This window comes from Myotis daubentonii, chromosome 18 (assembly GCF_963259705.1).
Source record: "Myotis daubentonii chromosome 18, mMyoDau2.1, whole genome shotgun sequence".
Lineage (NCBI taxonomy): Eukaryota > Metazoa > Chordata > Mammalia > Chiroptera > Vespertilionidae > Myotis > Myotis daubentonii.
Genome location: NC_081857.1, coordinates 13,695,290 through 13,715,936, shown reverse-complemented (window position 1 = coordinate 13,715,936; position 20,647 = coordinate 13,695,290). Strand labels below are relative to the sequence as shown.

The following is a 20,647-nucleotide window of genomic DNA, read 5'->3' as shown; positions in this document are numbered from 1 at the left end:
TTGGTGGAATATTAGTAACTTAAAAAGATCCTGTAACTTGTTCTGGCATTAGAAGATAATGGCTATAATGGGGAGAATTTATTCCACTGACATTGGAAAAATTAAGTCTTGACACCTTCCAATTCATATTTTGAATTTCAAATTTTTCTACTTCCCAAATGACTGGAAATAGAAATCATGAAACAGATTAGCTGATGATTATTACACCATTTCATTTTGATCAGTTAAGACTAAATGGTAGGACCGAAAGCTCCTAACACTGAGATTCCCATAAGTGCAGAAAACATTAGAATTTAAAAAACAAACATTTTCCACTCACTGGGTGGTCTGTTTGCTGCCAAGTTTTTGAAGTGGCTGCCTTTGATGACTTCTGCTGATAGTCTGCCAGTGGTGGCGTTATAAAGCAGGCCAATGAGAATTTCTGGAACCGAGCCATGCTCCAGAGACTGACAGGAGGATGTACTTCTACTACAGGACACTTCTGACATGCTCATTTGGGAGTCACAGCCCTGGAACCAAAAGTGAAATCTTTATAGTACTTTGTAAAAAAAAAAAAAAAAAGATATATTGTTAATGCCATGTTTAGTAGAATTAGGCAAGTAAATCACAATAAAGATGAAATGCAAGCAAAATTCCCAAACACTAGATTAGAAATGTTGTTCTGAGCATATTTTAGTCTCTGCATCTCTTTTCATTATATAGCAGTCAAAGAAATGATAGATGAGGTTTTGTAAGTCCATGCATATTTATATACAAATCAGAAGCTAAATTTCTTACTCATAGATGTTAATAAACTATTTTCTGAATGTAAAAAAATGTTTTTAAAGACTTATTGACCTTAAAAGACTGACACAGATTTAGACTCAATTACATTAAACGTAAATGTTTTAACACTGTCTTTAAAGACAAAGATTGGCACACTTTCATTAAATAAATAAGTTAAAACAATCTATTTATAAATCATCATGTAAAACACAGAAATACAGAACGTTGAAAAAAAAGGATGGAAAAATTAACTATGCAAATAATAACCAAAGGAAAATTGACATAGCTACATTAGTCAAGGTTAGCTTTAAGGCAATAACCATTACTTAGAGATGAAGAGATACACTCAATAATGATATAGCTTTCAATTTACAAGGAAGATAAAATAATTCCAAATTTACATGCATTAACAGCATAGGATCAAAACACATAAAGCAAAAACTGCCAGAACTAGAGAAACAAATTCACAACCAGTAGAGACTTCAGTATGTACACTTGTTTCAGTAACTGACAGCACGCAGAGAAATAAACATAGTAAAAGAAAGTAGAAGATTTGAATATCACAATAAGAAAATTGACCTAATGGTAATACATAGAACACCTTACCTTACAGAATATACATTTTCTCAAGCTCACAGTGGAATTTTTATAAATATTTACAAAAATAAAAGCAAATTAACAATGAATTTCAAATAATGGAAATCTTCAGAATGTTTTTTAATCTAGCAATCTAAGCTATCTTCTTGTAAAGAAAAAAATCCTGTATCACTGGAAATTAAGGAAACACTTTTAAATAACCCATAGGTAACAAAATGATAATGAAAATAAGTTTCTTGAAAACATTAATAAAAATAGATAAACGGAGAGTTTAAGAAAAAAAGAAGGTACATATGCCAAATATCAGTAATAAGAAAGGAGACATCACTACATAGCCTATAGACCATAAAAAGGCAAAAGGATAGTGTGAAGAGCTCTCTTCCAATAAATTGGAAATTTTGATGAAATAGACATATACATAGAAAACTATAACCAAAATGGACACAAGAAGAAACAGGGTATCTAAACAGTGTTATTGAAGAAGTTGAATTTGCAATTAAAAACTTTTCAAAAAATCCCACAAAAAAAACCAAAACTAAAAACTAGCTAGATGGCTTCACCAGTGAATTCTAATTAATAATGGTAGTCTTACCCACAATCTTCCAGACAGAAGTAGGAAAGAAGAAACACTCCCTAGCTTCCTTTAAAAATCTAGCAAAACCATCAAAAATCAGACAAGGACATTATAAAAAAGTTACAGGATTTTCTTATTCATGAACGTAGATTCAAAACCCTAACTAAACAGTTAGCAAACCAAATCTAACAACCTATAACATCATAGTTAATAGAAAAAAAATTTTAACGTTTCCCCTTTGAAATTGGGGATGTTGACAATGATGTCAACTATTACCACTTCTAGTAACACTGTAGTGGAGATCCCAGCCAGTGGAGGCCTAGCCTCACTAGAAACAATAAAATGAAATGAAAGGTATAAAGATTTGGAAGAGGGTTTAAACAGTCCTATGGGAAGATTATGTAATTATGCACACATGAAATCTAAAGTCCACAGATGAGTTAGAGCTGCACACGAAGGTAAAAATTTAAACCTATACATTGCTGAATGCCAGCAACACTCCATGAGTTAAATAAAAAGACTATAAGATGGCCGAAACCGGTTTGGCTCAGTGGATGGAGCGTTGGCCTGCGGACTGAAGGGTCCCAGGTTTGATTCCGGTCAAGGGCATGTACCTGGGTTGCAGGCACATCCCCAGTAGGAGATGTGCAGGAGGCAGCTGATCGATGATTCTCTCTCATCGATGTTTCTAACTCTCTATCTCTCTCCCTTCGATGTTTCTAACTCTCTATCTCTCTCCCTTCCTCTCTGTAAAAAAAAATCAATAAAATATATAAAAAAAAGACTATAAGATGTTTTTTTAAATAAGATTTTTAGATTTAACAAACTTTAGATTTAAAAAATCTGAAAATGCCTTCAATGAATCTTCAAGTTTGAATCTACTGCTGGCTATGTAAGTGAAGAATAATTAATACATACTGGGACTGAATGAACTCATTAGACTAATATTCAAAGGGATAAAAATCTCGTATTTTCAAATGTAACTCTAAACCAGCGGAGAAAGCCAAAAGGAATATACAGCTTATACTTGTAAATCATGGGTATACAAAGCACATAATTTGGTATGTTTTCATGACAGTTGGAGGAGAAAACAATTTTAGTAAGTTTCAATTAGGCTACATCATCACTTATGAAAACAGTGTCAAAAACAACGCTCGTGCACATTTGGCGCACTTGCTACATTGGGCTATTATACTAGCAGCATCTGTTAGATGCTGTGAAATACATTCTTCATAATACAGTATTTTTCACATTAACCTACTGTCAGATAATAAGATGTGAATCTAATATCTTCTTATCAACACAGACATCACGGTGCCAATTTTGAGCAACAAAGTGAGGTCCCAGGAAATCCTGGGAATGGCCTTTCTGGTCTTCAAGCCCAAGAAAAGAGCAAGAGTGATACGACCCTTGGTGATCGCATTCTATTTTAGTGAGCCCTGCTGAAGTATAACAGTGTTTAGCGGAAGAAACTGTGGTCTGGATTCACACCTTAGGAAGAGTGCTAATCGCGTGGCCTTCCCGAGCACCACCAAGCAGTGCAGAGTAGCTACATAAATAGAGTAGCTGCAGTGAAGACAAATTAAATGCAGACACGATATACTCCAGGGGCACCTCTCCAATGACTGTTCCTCGGGGCGGGCTGCTCCACTCGGTGTGCACGCGGGAGTCTCCATCTCGTCTCTCTGCAGACCCCAGCACTAATTCACCACTGCAGGTGATTAACCCAAAGTCACACAAATCCCAGCCGTAATTAGGTCTATTTCAAGGAACAGTCCCTCCGGCTCCCCAAAGTAAAACTTCCTCCCATCTCACAGAGTATTTTTTTTTTTAATACTTCCTCTCCTTTCCCCTGAGTCCTCTGCCCTAGGGTGAAGGAGTATTGTGTGAAAGTAGAAAAAAAACCTAGTTTTTCAGAGAAAGGAATAAGCTCTATGGAATGTTTACCATAAGGAGAGTTATTATGGTGCTAATCGGTTAAAATTAGGTGGGAACGTATAACCATAGAGAGAAAAACAGAAGATTAAAAAGACAGCAGCACTTTTATTAAGTAAATGTCTGGACTTTTATTAATACTAAACTGATTCCATCTTTAGACTCGATATTTTTAAGGGAAAACTGAACTGTACAATGATAATTACCATACATGTGAATAGTTTCTGTTGACTTTATTTTCACTGTGGCTGGAAGATGTTTTTATTGTTTAATTTATTCATGAGATGCTTCCATTAGACCAGTGATGGCGAACCTTTTGAGTTTGGCGTGTCAGCTTTTTGAAAAACCCTAACTTAACTCTGGTGCCGTGTCACATATAGAAATTTTTTGATATTTGCAACCATAGTAAAACAAAGACTTATATTTTTGATATTTATTTTATATATTTAAATGCCATTTAACAAAGAAAAATCAACCAAAAAAATGAGTTCGCGTGTCACCTCTGGCAAGCGTGTCATAGGTTCGCCATCACTGCATTAGACTTTTCTGAAAATGGGGTGATGAGGACACAGAGGGTGCTGAAGAGTCGCAAGAGGGAGGTCACCCGCTGCCTCACCTGCTGCCGTGCTGGGGCGGCCCTCAACGGGAGTTGCGTCTCCATCAGCAGAGCCCCTCCCTCAGGGCCTTTCCCAGCCCCGAGGCACTAACCCTCAGCAGCCCAGGTAAGGAGGAGGTAACCCCAGGCAATTTCAGGACAGAGAAAGCAAGAACAGCCTACCTGCTCCAACTCTTGTCCCTCTCCAGCCCACTCCCTCCCAATCTAGTGTAATCTGTAAGATAAAACCACCAATAGACTCTACAGGATAACTTAACAGGGTGAGCAGGAGATGGCTGAGTCGTTTACATTTCAGATGCTGTTGGATTCGGGATTCATGTGGCTGCAAACGATAGAATATCCAACTTTGCCTGGCTTAAGCAACACAGGGGGAACTCAATGGCTTATGGAACATGACAGTTGGTACCCAGGCCTCACCCTGTGTCCCTAGGAACCAGTTGCCCTTCTCCACTTTCTGACTTTGTTTCCCAAACTTGGCTTTATTCTCAGGTAGACTTTTCCTTCCTCATTGCCACACTGTTTTCAGCAGCTCTGAGTGTTGTGGGAAAGAGGAAGGCAGACAGCATCCTGATCGCTCTCACCAAAACCCCAGCACTGGCTAGTTAGGGCTCATGAGATCGCATCCAGGGCTTTGGAACGATGTCACTTCATCAGAGGCACACAGGCAGACTGGCTCTCAAGCGTAATCTGGGTACTGTGGCCGCGAGAAGATACGGATGCTACGCAGAAAAAAACCGATGTTCATTACAAAAACTGAGTTGTTTGTTGCTGCATTTTCCCCCTTGGCCTTCAGGAGGACTGTTACCCGTGTTTCTAAGGAGCCCACAATGTCACTGCCATTGCTCCCATTGTCACTACTTCCCTCCTGCTTTTTGTGGGTTTGGTCTACAGTCCTCAGCCTGGCAAGAGCCCAGGAGGAAGAAAAGGTGGTTCAGGGAACAGAGCTCTGACGTTCAGGTCAGGAAAGAGAGTGGAAAAAAGAGTAGAAAATTCTCACTTTCTCTTTCATAAGAAAAGCTTTTTTCATATTAACACCGAGAACTTAACATATTAATAAGATATAAAAATTATAAAACAAATAAAAACAAAATGTTTTATATTACCCATGTTTGACTACAGCATCATGTAGAAATGGTCATGAGAAAGTCCTGCTCTGATCAAAATTTGCATATATATCCATAGGTCTGTACACTTATGTATATACGTGCACAGATGATTTTTTTCAATCATCTGTATTCAATCTGAACATATTTAATTTGGTGTTTCTGCATATATGCTTGTGACATGGGTTTATAAAGTTTATGATTTTTTTCCCACGCTCTCAACTCCAATGCTATATAAACTATTTCAGAGGATGAAAAGCCAAAGTACATAACTTTTCTTTTAGAATTGTGTGATTCTGATACCAATTAGACAAGAACATAAAAAAATTATAAACCAATCCTACTTATAAGTACATAATGCAGAAATTCCAAATTAAGCGCTATTAAACTGAATTCAGCAAAAATACATACATATATACACATACTAATACATATATATAAACATACATTTTTTTCATCAAATATGCATTATTCTAGGAGAGCTGTATGTTCACTGAAGTTGGGTACAACTTTCCCTTGAAACTCAACCATCTTCCTTTTTATGAAAATCGTTTGGACTACTGATTCACCTTTTTTAATGGTAATAAGTCTTTTTAAGTTTTCATTATTGCTAAATCACTTTTTAGACATTTACATTTTAAAAAATGTTCATCTGTTTTCCTAGAGTTATTGTCTTTATGATTTTGAAATTTCCTCAGAATTGGTGGTAACATGTTGTTTCTTTTCCTTTCTTGATCAATATTTCCAGGGGTTTACCTATTCTATTAGTAATTTAAAAAACAGCAACCAGCTCCTGTTTTTGTTAAACATTTTTACAATTTTTTTCTTTCATTAACTTCTCTTTATTTTCCTTTTCTAACTTCTTGAGTTGAAGAATGTTTAGCTCACCAATTTGCACTCTTTCTTACCTCCTTACAAATATATTTAAGGCTATACATTTCACTATAATACTGTGATACCTGCACCCCACAAATTTAATAGTGTTTTCATTTTGTTTGGTTCTAAGTGTTTTCAATTTCCATTATGTTTTCTTTTCAAACTGTGAGTTAATTGAGAATGTTTTTTGTTTGTTTATTTGTTTGAGTAGCCAAATATATAGATTCAGGTGATGGGAGTGGTAGGTGTACTGTCTCTTTTACCTCACCTCCTACTATTCTACTCCCCAGTCATGGAGTTCTAGCTAAAAAGGCCTCCTGGGTATTCCTTGAAGACAACAGGTACACACTCTGGGCTCTCAGGCTTGTCTGCTCCATCTGCTTACAATGTTCTTTCTCCAGATATGCACATGGCTAACTCCTTGTCTCTTCCAAGTCTTTGCTCGCATGCTACATTCCCAATGAGCCCTGACCTCTTAATTAAAATTACATCTCCTTTCCCCCTAGCATTCTTGATCCTGTTCACCCTGTCTCTCCTCTCACCTATAATACTCATAACCTTCTCATATACCATTTACTTATATTTACTATGTGTAAGGTATCTCTCTCCCTCCCCTCTAATGCAGGTCCAAATTTATTTGTTTTCCATTAATGTACACAAAATAACTAGAACAATGTCTGGTATGCAGTATGTGTGCAAGAGGTATTTGTTAAATGAATTTCTAATTTCATTGCAATGTGGTCAAAGAATGAAATTTACCTGATATTGATTCTTTGATGTTTGTGGAGGCTTCCTTTATGGCCTGGCATATGGTTGACATTTGTGACAGTTCTACCTGTATTACATGTATTAAATAGAGGTCCCATATATATCCATGAAATAAAACTTAAGTGTTATTTAAATCTTCCATATCCTTACTAGCATTTTTTTTTGATTGATCTATGTCTGCTTACTTAGATTTTCTGTATGTTTAACAACTCTTGGTTCATCATCATGTCTTCTATTTCTTCTTTTGAATGCAATGTTCTTCTTATAAAAGTATATGCTTTAGTAATTATTCCAGCAATGAACTATGCATGGTAAACTCTCTTGGTTTTGGCCTGAAAATATCTGGAGTTTGCTTTTTCCCTTAAAAAATAATATTCTAAGTTGGTAGTTCATCTGCCTCGACACCTCAAAGATATTATACCACTGCCTTCTGTTCTCTGAGGCTAAGAAGCCTTCTGCTAGACAAATTGTTGTTCCCTTATATTTTATGGTTATGTCTATCATTTTCCTTTGGTGCTTCAACCTTATGCTGTAATTTTTATAGGTGTGGATTCATTTTCTATAATCCTGCTTAGGGCTTGTGCTTTCTCAATCTGATGACTTACTATGGATTTCAAATACTGCCCCTATTTTCTCTAGTCTCTCATTCTGGAGTTCTTATAAGAAAATAAACTTAACATTCTCATTCCACCTTCTATTCTCCTTACCCTCTTATTCATATTTTTCATTGATTCTATTTTTAAGAACTCCATTTTTCATTCTTGAAGTTCCATATGGTCATTATTTAAATCTGCCTCTTCCCCCATATTGTCATGTGTTTTTCCTTGTGGCTTCTATTACTTCTTTTAGCTCTTTATTCATTTAAAGCATACTTATTTTATAACCTCTTTCACAGTGTGCTATTAATTCATGTCCTAGAGATGCCAATAGACTTATCTTTTGGGTCTGCTGATTGTCATTCACAGTGGATCACTTCTTTCTACTTATACTTTATTTAATGTGAATTCAGCTTCCAGGGAGAGTATTTTTTTTTCTGTGGGAATTCCTTATACTCTAAGCTTGGCTACCTGAACAAAGCAGGATGTCCTTTAAGGTAGAAAGCAATGGGGTTGGTGTCCTGGTAGAAAAACAACAGTGTCCATTACACTGTTGCTAATATTTATATTCTCGAGTTTAATGATTTTTAGAAACACTCCTATTCACCCCACAATAGGGTTTTAAATTCATTTCCGGCCAGAGTTCAGGCTAGTTGCAAGAAGTAATTACTAGACGGTGTACTGCTTATCACACTGAAAGACACAGGACAGAAGAGAAACGAACAGCCAGTGGGATGCTCAGCGGGATAAGCGTTTACGGAAGGTCTGCTCTGCACAAGGCACTGCCCCAGGGAAGAGGCGCGCTGATCTCCAGGCAGATAGCCTCACGTGCCTGGAGACGCTTCATGGGAGAATAAACGTGGGCGCGGTTACCAGCAACTACATTCCTGAGAAGAGAGACATCTGAAGTTGCCCTAAAAGGATTTCAACAGGCACAGGGATGGCCGTCTCAGGCAGAGAGTATGAGCCAAGGCCCAAAGGTGGGAGGCACATTTTAAATGTACACTGATCCGATGTGGCTGGTGCACGTGGGGAGAAGGGTGGAGGATGTAGCTACCAAGGAAAGTTAAGCCCAGCTTCACCCACCCGGCACCCGGGGACATTTCTATCAGAGACTCGCCATACTGCACTGTCACCTTGACTTGGTCTGTGTTTACTCAACTGCAAGTCCCTTGAGGGCAGAACCTTTGGTGTATAGATCTTTGTATGTCCCAAAATTAGTACAGGGCCTATCAGTTAGCAGGTACTTAGTCAGTATTATTGAATGAAAATCATAAATTGTAGAAGACATGAAATGTGGTGGTAAGAAAAACTGGACCTACTCTCTAAGCCAGGCGTGGGGAATGTCCGGCCCACAGGCCGTATAAGGTCCACGAAATCAGTTGGTCTGCCCTGCGAAGGCATTAGGGGTGAGTGAATGAAGTGTTTGACCAAATACAGCAGGCTAATTTTTAAGTTGATGATTTTGTATGGCCCACGAATGAAGCTATAAATACCCAATGGCCCTTGGCAGAACAAAGGTTCCCCTCCCTGCTAAGCAGTGGAAAGCCATGGTGGCGCTTTGAACTGGGGGATCCCATGCTTAGATCTACGCCTGAGAAAAATACCGTAAGGCCAAACCTGTGACATGACCGAGCTTGGGCACAGGCCACATTGCTGTGCTGTGTTCGCGATAGATGTGTCTTTCTGAGACAGTACTTGTAGTCTGTCTTGGTGCCTATTTTACATTTTACTCAAAAAGTTGTAATTTTTTACCCTGTAGCAAAACACAGACTTTAAAAAATATCTGATTTATTACAATCCATCTTGGAGATCTGGAAACATGTTATAGTAGAAGTAATTGTGTACGGTTTCTGTAACCTAACTGCTTTAGCACATATTAAAAACTATGACTTTTACTTCAAAACTAGAGGCCCGATGCATGAAATTCATGCAAGGGGCTCGGCCCTCGCAGCCCCGGCTTCGTCCGGAAGGTAGTCCAGAAGGTCGTCTGGCCAGCCGGTCTAATTAGCATATTATGCTTTTATTATTATAGATTAATCGAGCTGACTTCCCTGTCTTCTCATTGATCTATCACAGTTCTGAAAATTGCAAAAACTTTCCTTCTCTGAAATATCTGAGTCACTGGCAACACATACTGGGTTGCTAAGGCAGTAAAGACGCTGAACCCCAGAAATGCTCTGGGGGAGGTGAGAGCTTTTAAAAATTGGTCACTAAGCTAGTAGAGTACTAGAATCAGTTATTCCTAAGCTTAAAGGGTCTTAGTAAGGTAGTGTCGTATTCCAAATGTCTTAAAGGTTTCCCTTAATTTGTTTTAAATGAGATGATTGGATTCTATCTTTTAAAATCTATCTATATATATTTTACTATTGGAAAACTGAATAGAGTGGCAATTAGAAAATCATTGCCCAAATTTATTTTCAAGTTCCTTCTGAGTTTTGGGTTATATTTCAGTATCCACAGGATACTGGTTTTCCACCTGCAGTTAGTGGAATCCATTAAATTTCAGTCTTAAAATATACTTTTAACTATTTAACAGCTAAAATAATAGATGCAGACAGATGAGTATTAAGACAGAGGCAGTACAATATGCTGGGAAGGAAAGCAGACTGGAGCCAGGCGACCGGGGTCCGTCAGTCATGGGAATGCGACTTTGGGCAAGGTCGTCAGCACCTCTATGCTTTATCTTAAATGTGGAATAACTATCTACTGCCTTAGTACTCATACTGCTTGCTAACATATGAGAGAACGCTAGCGAGTTTTCTATTTGTATTGTAGGTTTAATCCATTACTGTTTACATTTTTTGACTAAAGATTCATCTGCCATTTCTATCTAATTGAGAACAATTTGGAGATTGCAGGACAAGCTGTTTTAAAAAAAGAGTTGCCATTTGTTAACTCCTTACTGTGTGAACCAGCCTTTTCTGTATATTGTATAATTAAAGACATATATTGAATTGCATTTTGAAGCTGAAGACTAACACTTATGATCAGCAATTGCATAATTGTAGGTACCTGTGCTGTGGAGTAAGACAGTTGGGTTTATATGTAAGCTCTGACAGTTTGCCATCTGTATAACCTTGGACATATTTCAAAATTCCCTTGAGACTCAATCTCCTTATCTGTGAAAGGAAGATAGAAATAGTACTATCTCAAAAATTTTATTCTAAATTTTTTGTTTGTCAAAACAGCTCCATAATTTTCAGTGTTTGACATGGTAAGTAGATATTATAAAATTAGATTTCTAAGTAAAATATCACTTTTATCTACTTTATATATTTGGGTTACAAATAGTATTTCATTTGAAATAAAGGGTGTGAATGCTGAAAAACTTGAAAAACCATGTACCATATTCTTTATGTGCATAGTTTCTGAATGGTCCCTTCAAATGACCAAAATTTAAACATTGTAAGACTGTGCTGCCCCCTGCTGACCTAGTTTCTCCAACATATTTTGAGTCTTCTAAGAAGTCAAAACGTATACACTTCAGTATTACAATTAAGAAACCCTACAGTAGGCTAGAAGACAATAATAATGTAGATGGCAAATACTGCATATACCTCTAAATAATATATGAAATTTGTCAAAACACTGAAGTACAAAAAAAAATGATGGTGGGACAAATAAACATAATACACTCCCAACTGTGTAATACTTAACAAATTTAGATATCCCATTCCAAACAACTGCTGCAATTGCTATTATTTAAAGTGCTACTGACACCTTGTGGAAAATTAGCAAAATATATACTTTTTTTGCTTAAATTAAATCTTTGGTAATTATTTCCCTGATTTTTAAATTTAATTAACAGCAGCTTGATCTTTATTTTCCCACATTAGAATGGCATTTGTATTTTGGCTGGTGACAATGTACTAAAATTATACTTTTAATGCTAGAAATCTGGGCATCTTCCTTCTCTTAATCTCACATATACATCTGGTGATTTTCCTCCAGAAATCATCTTAAAATTGCCTCATCCTTACTACAAAAACTCCTCAAAAGCATCTCCTCAGCTAGTAGTGCAAGGTGTACTTAATAAGAAATAGAAGAGCTGAGAGAAACAGTACCTATTTCTAGCCCTAAGTCTTTGGGTAACTTAATATTGAGAGGCTCATTTTTCATGTCATGTCCAGTTATAAGATTACATGAACTAACATATAAGTGCTTTGAAAATAGATCATTGTAAGACAACTTTACTTCTATAATGCATTAGCATGTTAATTTGCTTCTCTCCATTCTGATGCTTCCTATATACCACTATCGATGCACTCTGCCGCAGATGTATGGCGTGGGAATGAGGGATGGGACGGGTGGGGAGAGAGCTGCACAGAAGTCTCCTGTGTTCAATTAGGGCAGTGGTTCTCAACCTTGGCTGCACATTAAAATCACCTGGGAACCTTTTTAAAATCCTGATTTCTGGGCCTCATCCTCCGGAAATTCTGTTTGTTACTAATGTTGTGGCCCCACCCCTTAACAAAGAAACAGAATTTCCGGAGGGTGAGGCCCGGAAATCAGGATTTTAAAAGGATTCCCAGGTGATTCGAATGTGCAGCCACGGTTGAGAACCACTGAATTAGGGCATCCTCCTCATTGTTCACTTAATTTGTTACTTAGCAAAATATATACTTTTTTTGAACCTTTAGCCTTGTAGCTTTCTTCTGATAATATTCTTAGGTTTTACTTCATTGGATGACCACTTGAATCAGCTTACCACACCTTGTGTGGCCAATCTTTATGCTAAAAAAAAGAGACATGAAGCACTGGTAAACTAGACTTCTATAAAATTGGCTTTGATGGTGACATGCCTCTACTAAAAAAATATTTAAGAAAAGAATGGTGAAAGAATAGAACAAAACTCCAAAAAAACCCCAAAAACTAAATAATATGGAGACAGAATCTAATCTACCAGATGCAGAGTTCAAAAAACTGGTTATAAAGATGCTCAATGAACTTAGGGAACAGGAAGATGAACTTAGAAAATCAATGAAGATATAGGAAACATAAAATCAGAATTAGAAAACATAAAAAAGAACCAGTCAGAAATGAAGAATACATTATAAGGAATCAAAAGTGGAGTAGAGGAAGCAGAGGTCAAATCAAAGATTTGAAAGATATGGAAGCAGAAACACCCAATCAGAATAGCAAAAAGAAAAAAGAACCCTAGTGAATTATGATAGTATAAGGAGTCCCTGGGACAACTTTAAGTGTGACATATTTATGTCATGGGGGTGCCAGAAGGAGGAGAGAGAGAAAGGAATTGAAAACCTATATGAAAAAATGACAGAAAATTCCCTAACCTGGTGAAGGGAATAGACATATAAGTCCCAGAAGCACAGAGAGTCCCAAACAAGATGAACCCCAAGAGGCCCATACCCAGACACATGATAAAAATGCCAAAGGTTAAAGACAACGAGAAAATCCTAAGCAAGAGAAAAGCAGTTACTTACTTACAAGGGAGTTCCCATAAGACTATCAGCTGATTTCTCAACAAAAACTTTGTAGAGTAGAAGGGATTGACAAGAAATTTCCAGAGTGATAAAAAGCAAGGACCTACAACCAAGATTACTCTACCCAGCAAACAGTCATGGTTTTTGAAATATTTAGAATTCGAGGACATGTAAATAGCTTTCCAGAAAAGAAATAGCTAAAGAAATTCATCACCACCAAACCAGAATAACAATAAATGTATAATGGTCTTCTTTAACATGAGAGGGGGTCTAGAGGACTGGGTGAAAAGGTGAAGGAATTAAGAAGTACAAATTGGTAGTTACATAATAGTCACAGCGATGTAAAGTGCAGCATAGGGAATATAGTCAACAATATTGTAATAACTATGTATGGCACTGATGGGTACTAGATTTATTGGGTGCTAACTTAGTAAGTTATATAAAGTCTAATCACTGGGTTGTATACCTGAAACTAATATAGTATGCCAACTGTAATAAAAAATATATATTTAAAGTAAAAAAGAGAGAGAGCCTCAAAGACCCGTGAGATACAATCAAGCACCATCATGCACATAAAATGATACCCAACATCATTAGTCATCAGAGAGATGCAAGTCAAAACCACCTTACACTCACTAGGATAGCTAAAAACAAAGCAAAAACACCAGACATTAGCAAGCATTGAACAGGATGTGGAGAAACTGGAACTCTCATACATTGCTGCTCGTGGGATAGTAAAATAGTGCAGCCACTTTAAAACACTGTCTGGCAGTTTCTAAAATTCTAGAGCTAGGTGTACACTCAGGAGAAAAGAAAGCATTTGTCTCCACAACTGTACACAAATATTCATAGCACCATTATTCATAATAGTCAAGAATGTAAACAACCCAAATGTCTATCAACAGATGAATGGATAAACAAAATGCTGAATATCCATACAAGGGAATATTATTAACCCTCAAAAAGCAATGAAGTGTGGATACATGCCAAAACATGGATGGACGTTGAAAACATCACTTTAAGTAAAAGAAGACAGACCCAAAAACCCACAAATTGAATGATCCCATTCATATAAAATGTCCAGATGAGGCAAAGCCAAAGAGACAGAAAGCAGATTAGTGGTTGCCGGGGGCTGTGATTACCAATGGGTGTAGGATTTTCTTTTTGGGTGATAAAAATGTTCTGGAATTAGCAGAGGTGATGGTTGCACAACTCTGTGAATATTTCAAAAACCATGACAGTACACTTTAAAAGGGTAAAATATTTCATGGTATGGGATGAAATTATATTTCATTATATTTCAATAAGTTACAAAAAATTATTTAAGGGCTCCCTATTTCAGAATAATATGATTTCAGAAAATACCTCAAAGAAAATTCAACTAGTGGTTTTCACAAAGTACCCTTTGAAAAAAATTAAATCTTATTCCAGCCCTGCCAGTGTGGCTCAGTGGTTGACTGTTGACCTATGAACTAGGAGGTCACAGTTTGATTCCCAGTCAGGGCACAGGCCCAGCTTGCAGGCTCTGTCCCCAGTGGGCGATGTGCAGGAGGCAACTGATCAATAATTCTCTCTCATCATTGATGTTTCTATCTCCCTCTCCCTTTCTCTTTGAAATCAATTAAATTTTTTTTTTTAAAAACCCACTAATTAGTATTAAATGTGATGCATCAACTCAGTAAAATGTTATGGGCAGACATAAATAATACCTAATTAAGCAATGAATCAACACCAAGTTATACTATTCCTAAGCAAGGACATAATATAAGAATTTCAAGTATATAGAGAGATATGACAGAAGCAGCCTTGTTAGTAACTCTACAGGGAAAAAATTATGTGATGTGTGATGTGAATTAGCATATAGTTTCCAATGAATTAAAATGTTGTACCTAGTATGTGTTTATGCTGATATTTACAATCCTGAATTACACTCTAATTTTAAAAAGAAATTTGAAGCAAACATTTACAGAATCCCAGAAGCATGTCTGTAGAACATGGTTCAAACCCACCTATTTGACCTAAAGTGCTTAGAGATGAGAGAAGTCAGGCCTGGAGAGGCTATTTTTCTCTAAGTTCACAGGAAACAGACTGGGACTCGGACTCTGCGCAGGATTCTCAGTCCCATAGTCGTTTCTTACTGACAAGTATAAACCCCTTCTGGTTTCCAAGGATCTCTATTACTGGCTTTATCCAAATATTCAATCTCATACATTTTTCCTCCATAAGTTGGAAGAGCAGTGAGATCCCAAAATTTCTACTGAGGGAGAATGGGAGAAGCAATCGTTGGGAGAGCGCTGGTGGGATGATGAGGGGGACGCTGGTGGGGAATTTCAGCAGCTCATGGAGAAATGAACACAGGAGCTGGAGGCTGTGCCGTGGGCATTTCCCTCCCAAACAAGGGGGCCACACCCTCTTTCTCTTGAGAGTTCCCACTCTCGCTTGAGAGGGCTTTCAGAGGGTGCTGACAAAAATTATGGGTAGGATCAAGTGCCCTCATACCTGCCTATAATACTGACACAAATCTTTTTTTATAAAAGTTTGAAGCATATGCTTCCATAACCCCTGAAACAGTTCTGCCATCTGACTGTACCATCCTCGTTCCCCCAGCAAGGTTTCAACTGCTAGTCACCTATAAAGTCCACTCATTTGCTGAAGGTTTCCAGTGGCTCACTGCCTTCCTCTTTACCCCACCTGTTTGGCCTGTACGAAAACGTGGTGTAAGCCATAAAGGATATGTAGTATGGTCTATTCATGTAAAATTAAGACTTCAAAAATTTACATTTTGTTTTATATTTTATTTTTGTAATATATTTTTTATTGATTTCAGAGAGGGAGAGAGAGAGACAGAAATATCAATGATGAGAATCATTGATTGGCTGCCTCCTATTACACCCCACCCCGGGAATCGAGCCTGTAACCCAGGTATGTGCCCTGATTGGGAATCACACCATCACCTTCAGGTTCACAGGTTCACACAACCATTGAGCCACACTGGCTGGGCTGGTTTTATATTTTAGAGTAAGTTCTATCTCTATATTAATTAGGCTATCATATCAAAAGTGAGAACTATTTTTTTGAAAAAATTATGTTAACAAGGACAAACGGATTGTGAAGATAATGAATTGTCATTCCCACCAAAACAAAACCAAATTAGACTATTCTTTTGGAAGAAGTAGGTAAAAGGTGAAAGTAATAGTGGTGATGGTAGTAGGAATGTAGTGATGATGATATTAGTAAAACTGATATTTATTGAATGCTTACTAAGTCCCAGGCGCTGTAACCACTTTACACTATTGATAATCTTAAAACGCTCTCACTAAGGCATTAGGACAATGATGGTTTTAGCTTAAATTTATGAACACCTTGAGTTTCAAATTTCATTTCTTAAACTTCAAAATGGCAATGGCAATTCTCTTATGCCACAAAACACGTATTAGAAGATTAGTTCTGAGTCAAATTTTTGATGTTATGAATAATTTAATGACAAATGAAACAGCAAAATATGATTTATATGTTCATTAAAGTATGAATATAGAAGGATAATTCTGAGAATCTCAATGCAACTTGTTGTGAATTCCCTAGCTCCCTGAGTTATTCCACACGATGGTATCACTCTTGTTTTGTATATATCCTCACAGAGCACTCAAAGCATTCCCAGGAAATGAAATGTTAACAGCTAGAGAAACAGCAATGCTTTTTATTTTACTTTATCACGACGTGTACTATTTTGGAACAAATTTTTAGATGCTATTTTCATTCCCTGCCTGTCATTTTACAGGTAAGTCCAGGTGGGCCCATATTCTAAAGACGGCCTTGAGGATTGTTAATGGGCCACTTGGCATATTTCCCCAAATTTGTGTTCCTGATGAGGCCCAGGAAACGCTGAATTTGTCAGTTTATGAAAATTTAGTTCTAATGTCTTGGTGCTATAATAAACTTTGTTTAAATAAACTGAATCCAAAGAAAAATCTAACCTATAATATTCTAGGTTACATGTAATGAATATTTTTTGATAAAACATTTTTTGAATATTTTTTGGTAAAACATTTTTCTTATAGCCCTAAGGGCTAAAACGCCTTTAAACTGTTTGTTTTTTCTCTGTTGTCAGAATATTTCAAGTTTCTCGTGAATCAAGGAGATAAATAATTTAAATATTTTATTATATGAAATATGAAGTTTTGAAAGAAGCCAAAGACAATGAAATGTTAACACTTACTAGTGCCCGTAACCATTTCTGCCTAGTTTAAAATAGTTTATAAAAATTCAATTCTCATTACAATATTTTAAATAAAACAATTTGTATTAGAGGTGATTTTTACAGTTTAGGTGGTTGTAATTTGAGCAGATCATTTTGGGGAAAGATTTTATTCTATTAAGTCTGATAGTCGAGTTTTCTGAATGTTATAGTTTCATGTTGAATATTGTGGTCAGCTGCAACAGACTTTCAACGTGGCAATTACTCATATTAGTCCTCTGACTTTCCAGGAAATAGTGGAGATAAGATAGATTCCATAGAGCAAACAATCAAGGATGTCCAGGCTTTAGTGAATCCTGTAAGAGCTTTTTAAAGTTACAGATACTCTGGTCCAATTCCTTCAAGTTTTTGACTCAACAGGTCTAACTGGGGGCCTATTCATCTTTATTTTAAAAACCTCCCATCATACAAGTGTGATCAGGACCGAGAACCACAATTGTCAGGATTTAGCTCTTAGCCAATTAAGACACTAATTGCAATGCAACACAGAATTTAAGATTCCTAAAGTGATGTGCAAAAAAGTATGTTGGATTCTGAGCTATTTTCAAGTTGATTAAAATAGAATTTCACCCATGATATGTCCAATCACTAACATTTTAATGGTTTTTCTTTTTAAGAAATTTAAACAAACACCATATTAATATTAGTTGGTTATCTCCTTAGCATCCAGTCATCACTTCCTCCCAGTAGTGAAGCTACTTCTGTCTCTTATCTAATGTCCTTTAGGGGAGGGGGGTGACCGTGTTCTAGGGCTGAAGCTCATCAGTGCAGCCCATCCATGCAGCCAGGGATTGGTTCTGGGATGGGCAGATAATCTAGTGCGAAACAAAACGTTTCAAGGGGGCCACTATGTGAAACCTGATTATGAAGCTGATACACAAAAGTCAAGGTGAGGGAGAGGAGAAGAGAGAGAAACCAGGACCTTAGAGATATGACGAGTCAGTGGATCAAGCCACACCTGAAGACAGGCCTCCTCTCTGAACCTTCTCTATTGCTCAAGCCTTTTAGGGTTGGTTTGCACTCACTTGAAACTAATAGAATCTTAACTGATGCAAATATTTACTCAGTGTAATCTCTGGCTCTTCATGGATGTGTAATTTTCTTAAAGGAAACTTATCTTCATATTTTTGCTATCATTTCACTGGCACTTCTTTATAATTCTATTCCCCTTTTAACTACTTTATGAATGCCCAAAGAACATACAATGATAAATATTTGAAAAGGAAGCCAAGACAATAAAGGATGGAAAGATCGATGACACACAGAAAACAGACAAAGTTATATTCTCTGAACTTACCCCAAGGTATATCATCCCGCAGCTCACTCAGATCTGCAGTGTTTGTTTTTTTTGGCGGGGGGGGGGGGGGGGGGGGACAATTTTTATACCAATGGTCTTATAAGTTTAGTGTATTTAATGATCACCTGGGAAATTTACTTAAAAGAAAGATTTCTAGGCTGCTTCCTAGTGATTCTGATTCCCTAAATCTGGTTAAAAAAGTATTCCAGAAGGTTCTGATGCAATTGGTGGGAAAGGTCACTGAGAAATTCTGCTTTTAAGTATCACCTCTTTTTTGTTTTCTTTATTGATTAAGGTATTACATATGTGTCCTTATCCTGCCATTGCCCCCCCACCCCCTCCACTCATGCCCTCACCCCCTGGTGTCTGTGTCCATTGGTTAGGCTTATATGCATGCATACAAGTCCTTTGTTTGATCTCTCCTCCTTACCCCCACCCTCCCCTACCTTCCCTCTGAGAAATTCTGCTTTTAAACTGCAGGAGAGAAGAGGGTTAGGTAGTGTCTGTTTAGCTTTAACTTTACATTTTAAATATTCACTTTTCTGAGTGGTATTTCTAATATGTATGTAAAAGTAGAATACAAATAAACTCATAGGTAACAAAAAGTTATTAACTAGTTCTTATAAATGTAGATAAAGTCCAAAATAGCTAACAGCACAGGCTGTGGAGGCAGATGGATTTATATCCCTATTCTGCAACTAAGTGTGTGACCCTGGGCAATTCAGTTAACCTTTCTATGCCTGCTTTCTCAGCTATAAATTAAGGCTAAAAGTAACTATTATTAGAGATAACTGTGAGGATTAAATGAGTTTATACAAAAAATGCTAAAAATTGCACCCAGCACAAGGGAAGCACCATCACAATTGAAGAAAGTAACTTACTCTTTTCTTTTTCCTTTTACTAATGAAATTATTCTCAGGAATTATGTTAATTATTTTAGTTAGAATCAAACCCTAGTTATAATCAACAGTGTCCATGTATAGCACGAACTGCCTTGATATAAATTAAAAAATCTTTTTTTAAAAAATATATTTTATTGATTTTTTACAGAGAGGAAGGGAGAGGGATAGAGAGTTAGAAACATCAATGAGAGATTAACATCAATCAGCTGCCTCCTGCACACCCCCTACTGGGGATGTGCCCGCAACCAAGATACATGCCCTTGACTGGAATCGAACAAGGGACCCTTCAGTCCGCAGGCTGACACTCTATCCACTGAGCCAAACCGGTTAGGGCTAAATTAAAAAATCTTATTGCAGGGTTAACAGTAAGCCTTTACTGTGAACTTTGTCAGTCAGGGTTCAGGGACAGAACCAGAAATCACTTTAGGTAGAACAGAGATCTGATTCACAAATTAGGTGCTTGCAAAAGTGTTTGGGAGAGCTGGAGGAAGAGGGTCTGGCTGGGCCTGCAGGAATGACTCCAGAACACTGAAAAATTGACCCACAAAAGGAGCTACTACATTCACCAAGAAGGTGGGGAGAGATGAGTGAAAAACCTGTTTTAGTTTGACCAAGGGATCAGGAAGTCATCACTGCCATTGCAATCACCTCTTCGCATCCATGAGGCTGCAAACTAGCTATCAGAACGTTGCTGGAGGGAGAAAAACATCTTTCCTTTAACTTGCCTGCCCTGAAGCAGAAGGGAGGCGGCTTCTGCTTCCCTTTCACTTTGCAAATCACGCAGGAACGAATTTAATAGGTGGAACCTAATTAGCATTCGGAACTCTAGGGAGTCTGGGAAATGCACTCCTCAGAGGTAGAGGAAAGAAACGGGAATGGTTTGGGAATACTGATAGATTGCCAAGCCATCGAATAT

General features: G+C 37.2%; 1 protein-coding gene across 3 annotated transcripts in view; it reads right to left on the bottom strand.

Moving 5' to 3' along the window:
• The window catches only part of SYT14 (synaptotagmin 14), a 124,087-nt gene that overhangs the window by 10,845 nt on the left and 92,595 nt on the right, over positions 1 to 20,647 (bottom strand). For all 3 annotated transcript variants that reach the window (XM_059673253.1, XM_059673254.1, XM_059673251.1), the window contains one exon: positions 320 to 509. In XM_059673253.1, the coding sequence (XP_059529236.1) occupies positions 320 to 509 (190 nt within the window). The remainder of the gene's footprint in view (positions 1 to 319; positions 510 to 20,647) is intronic.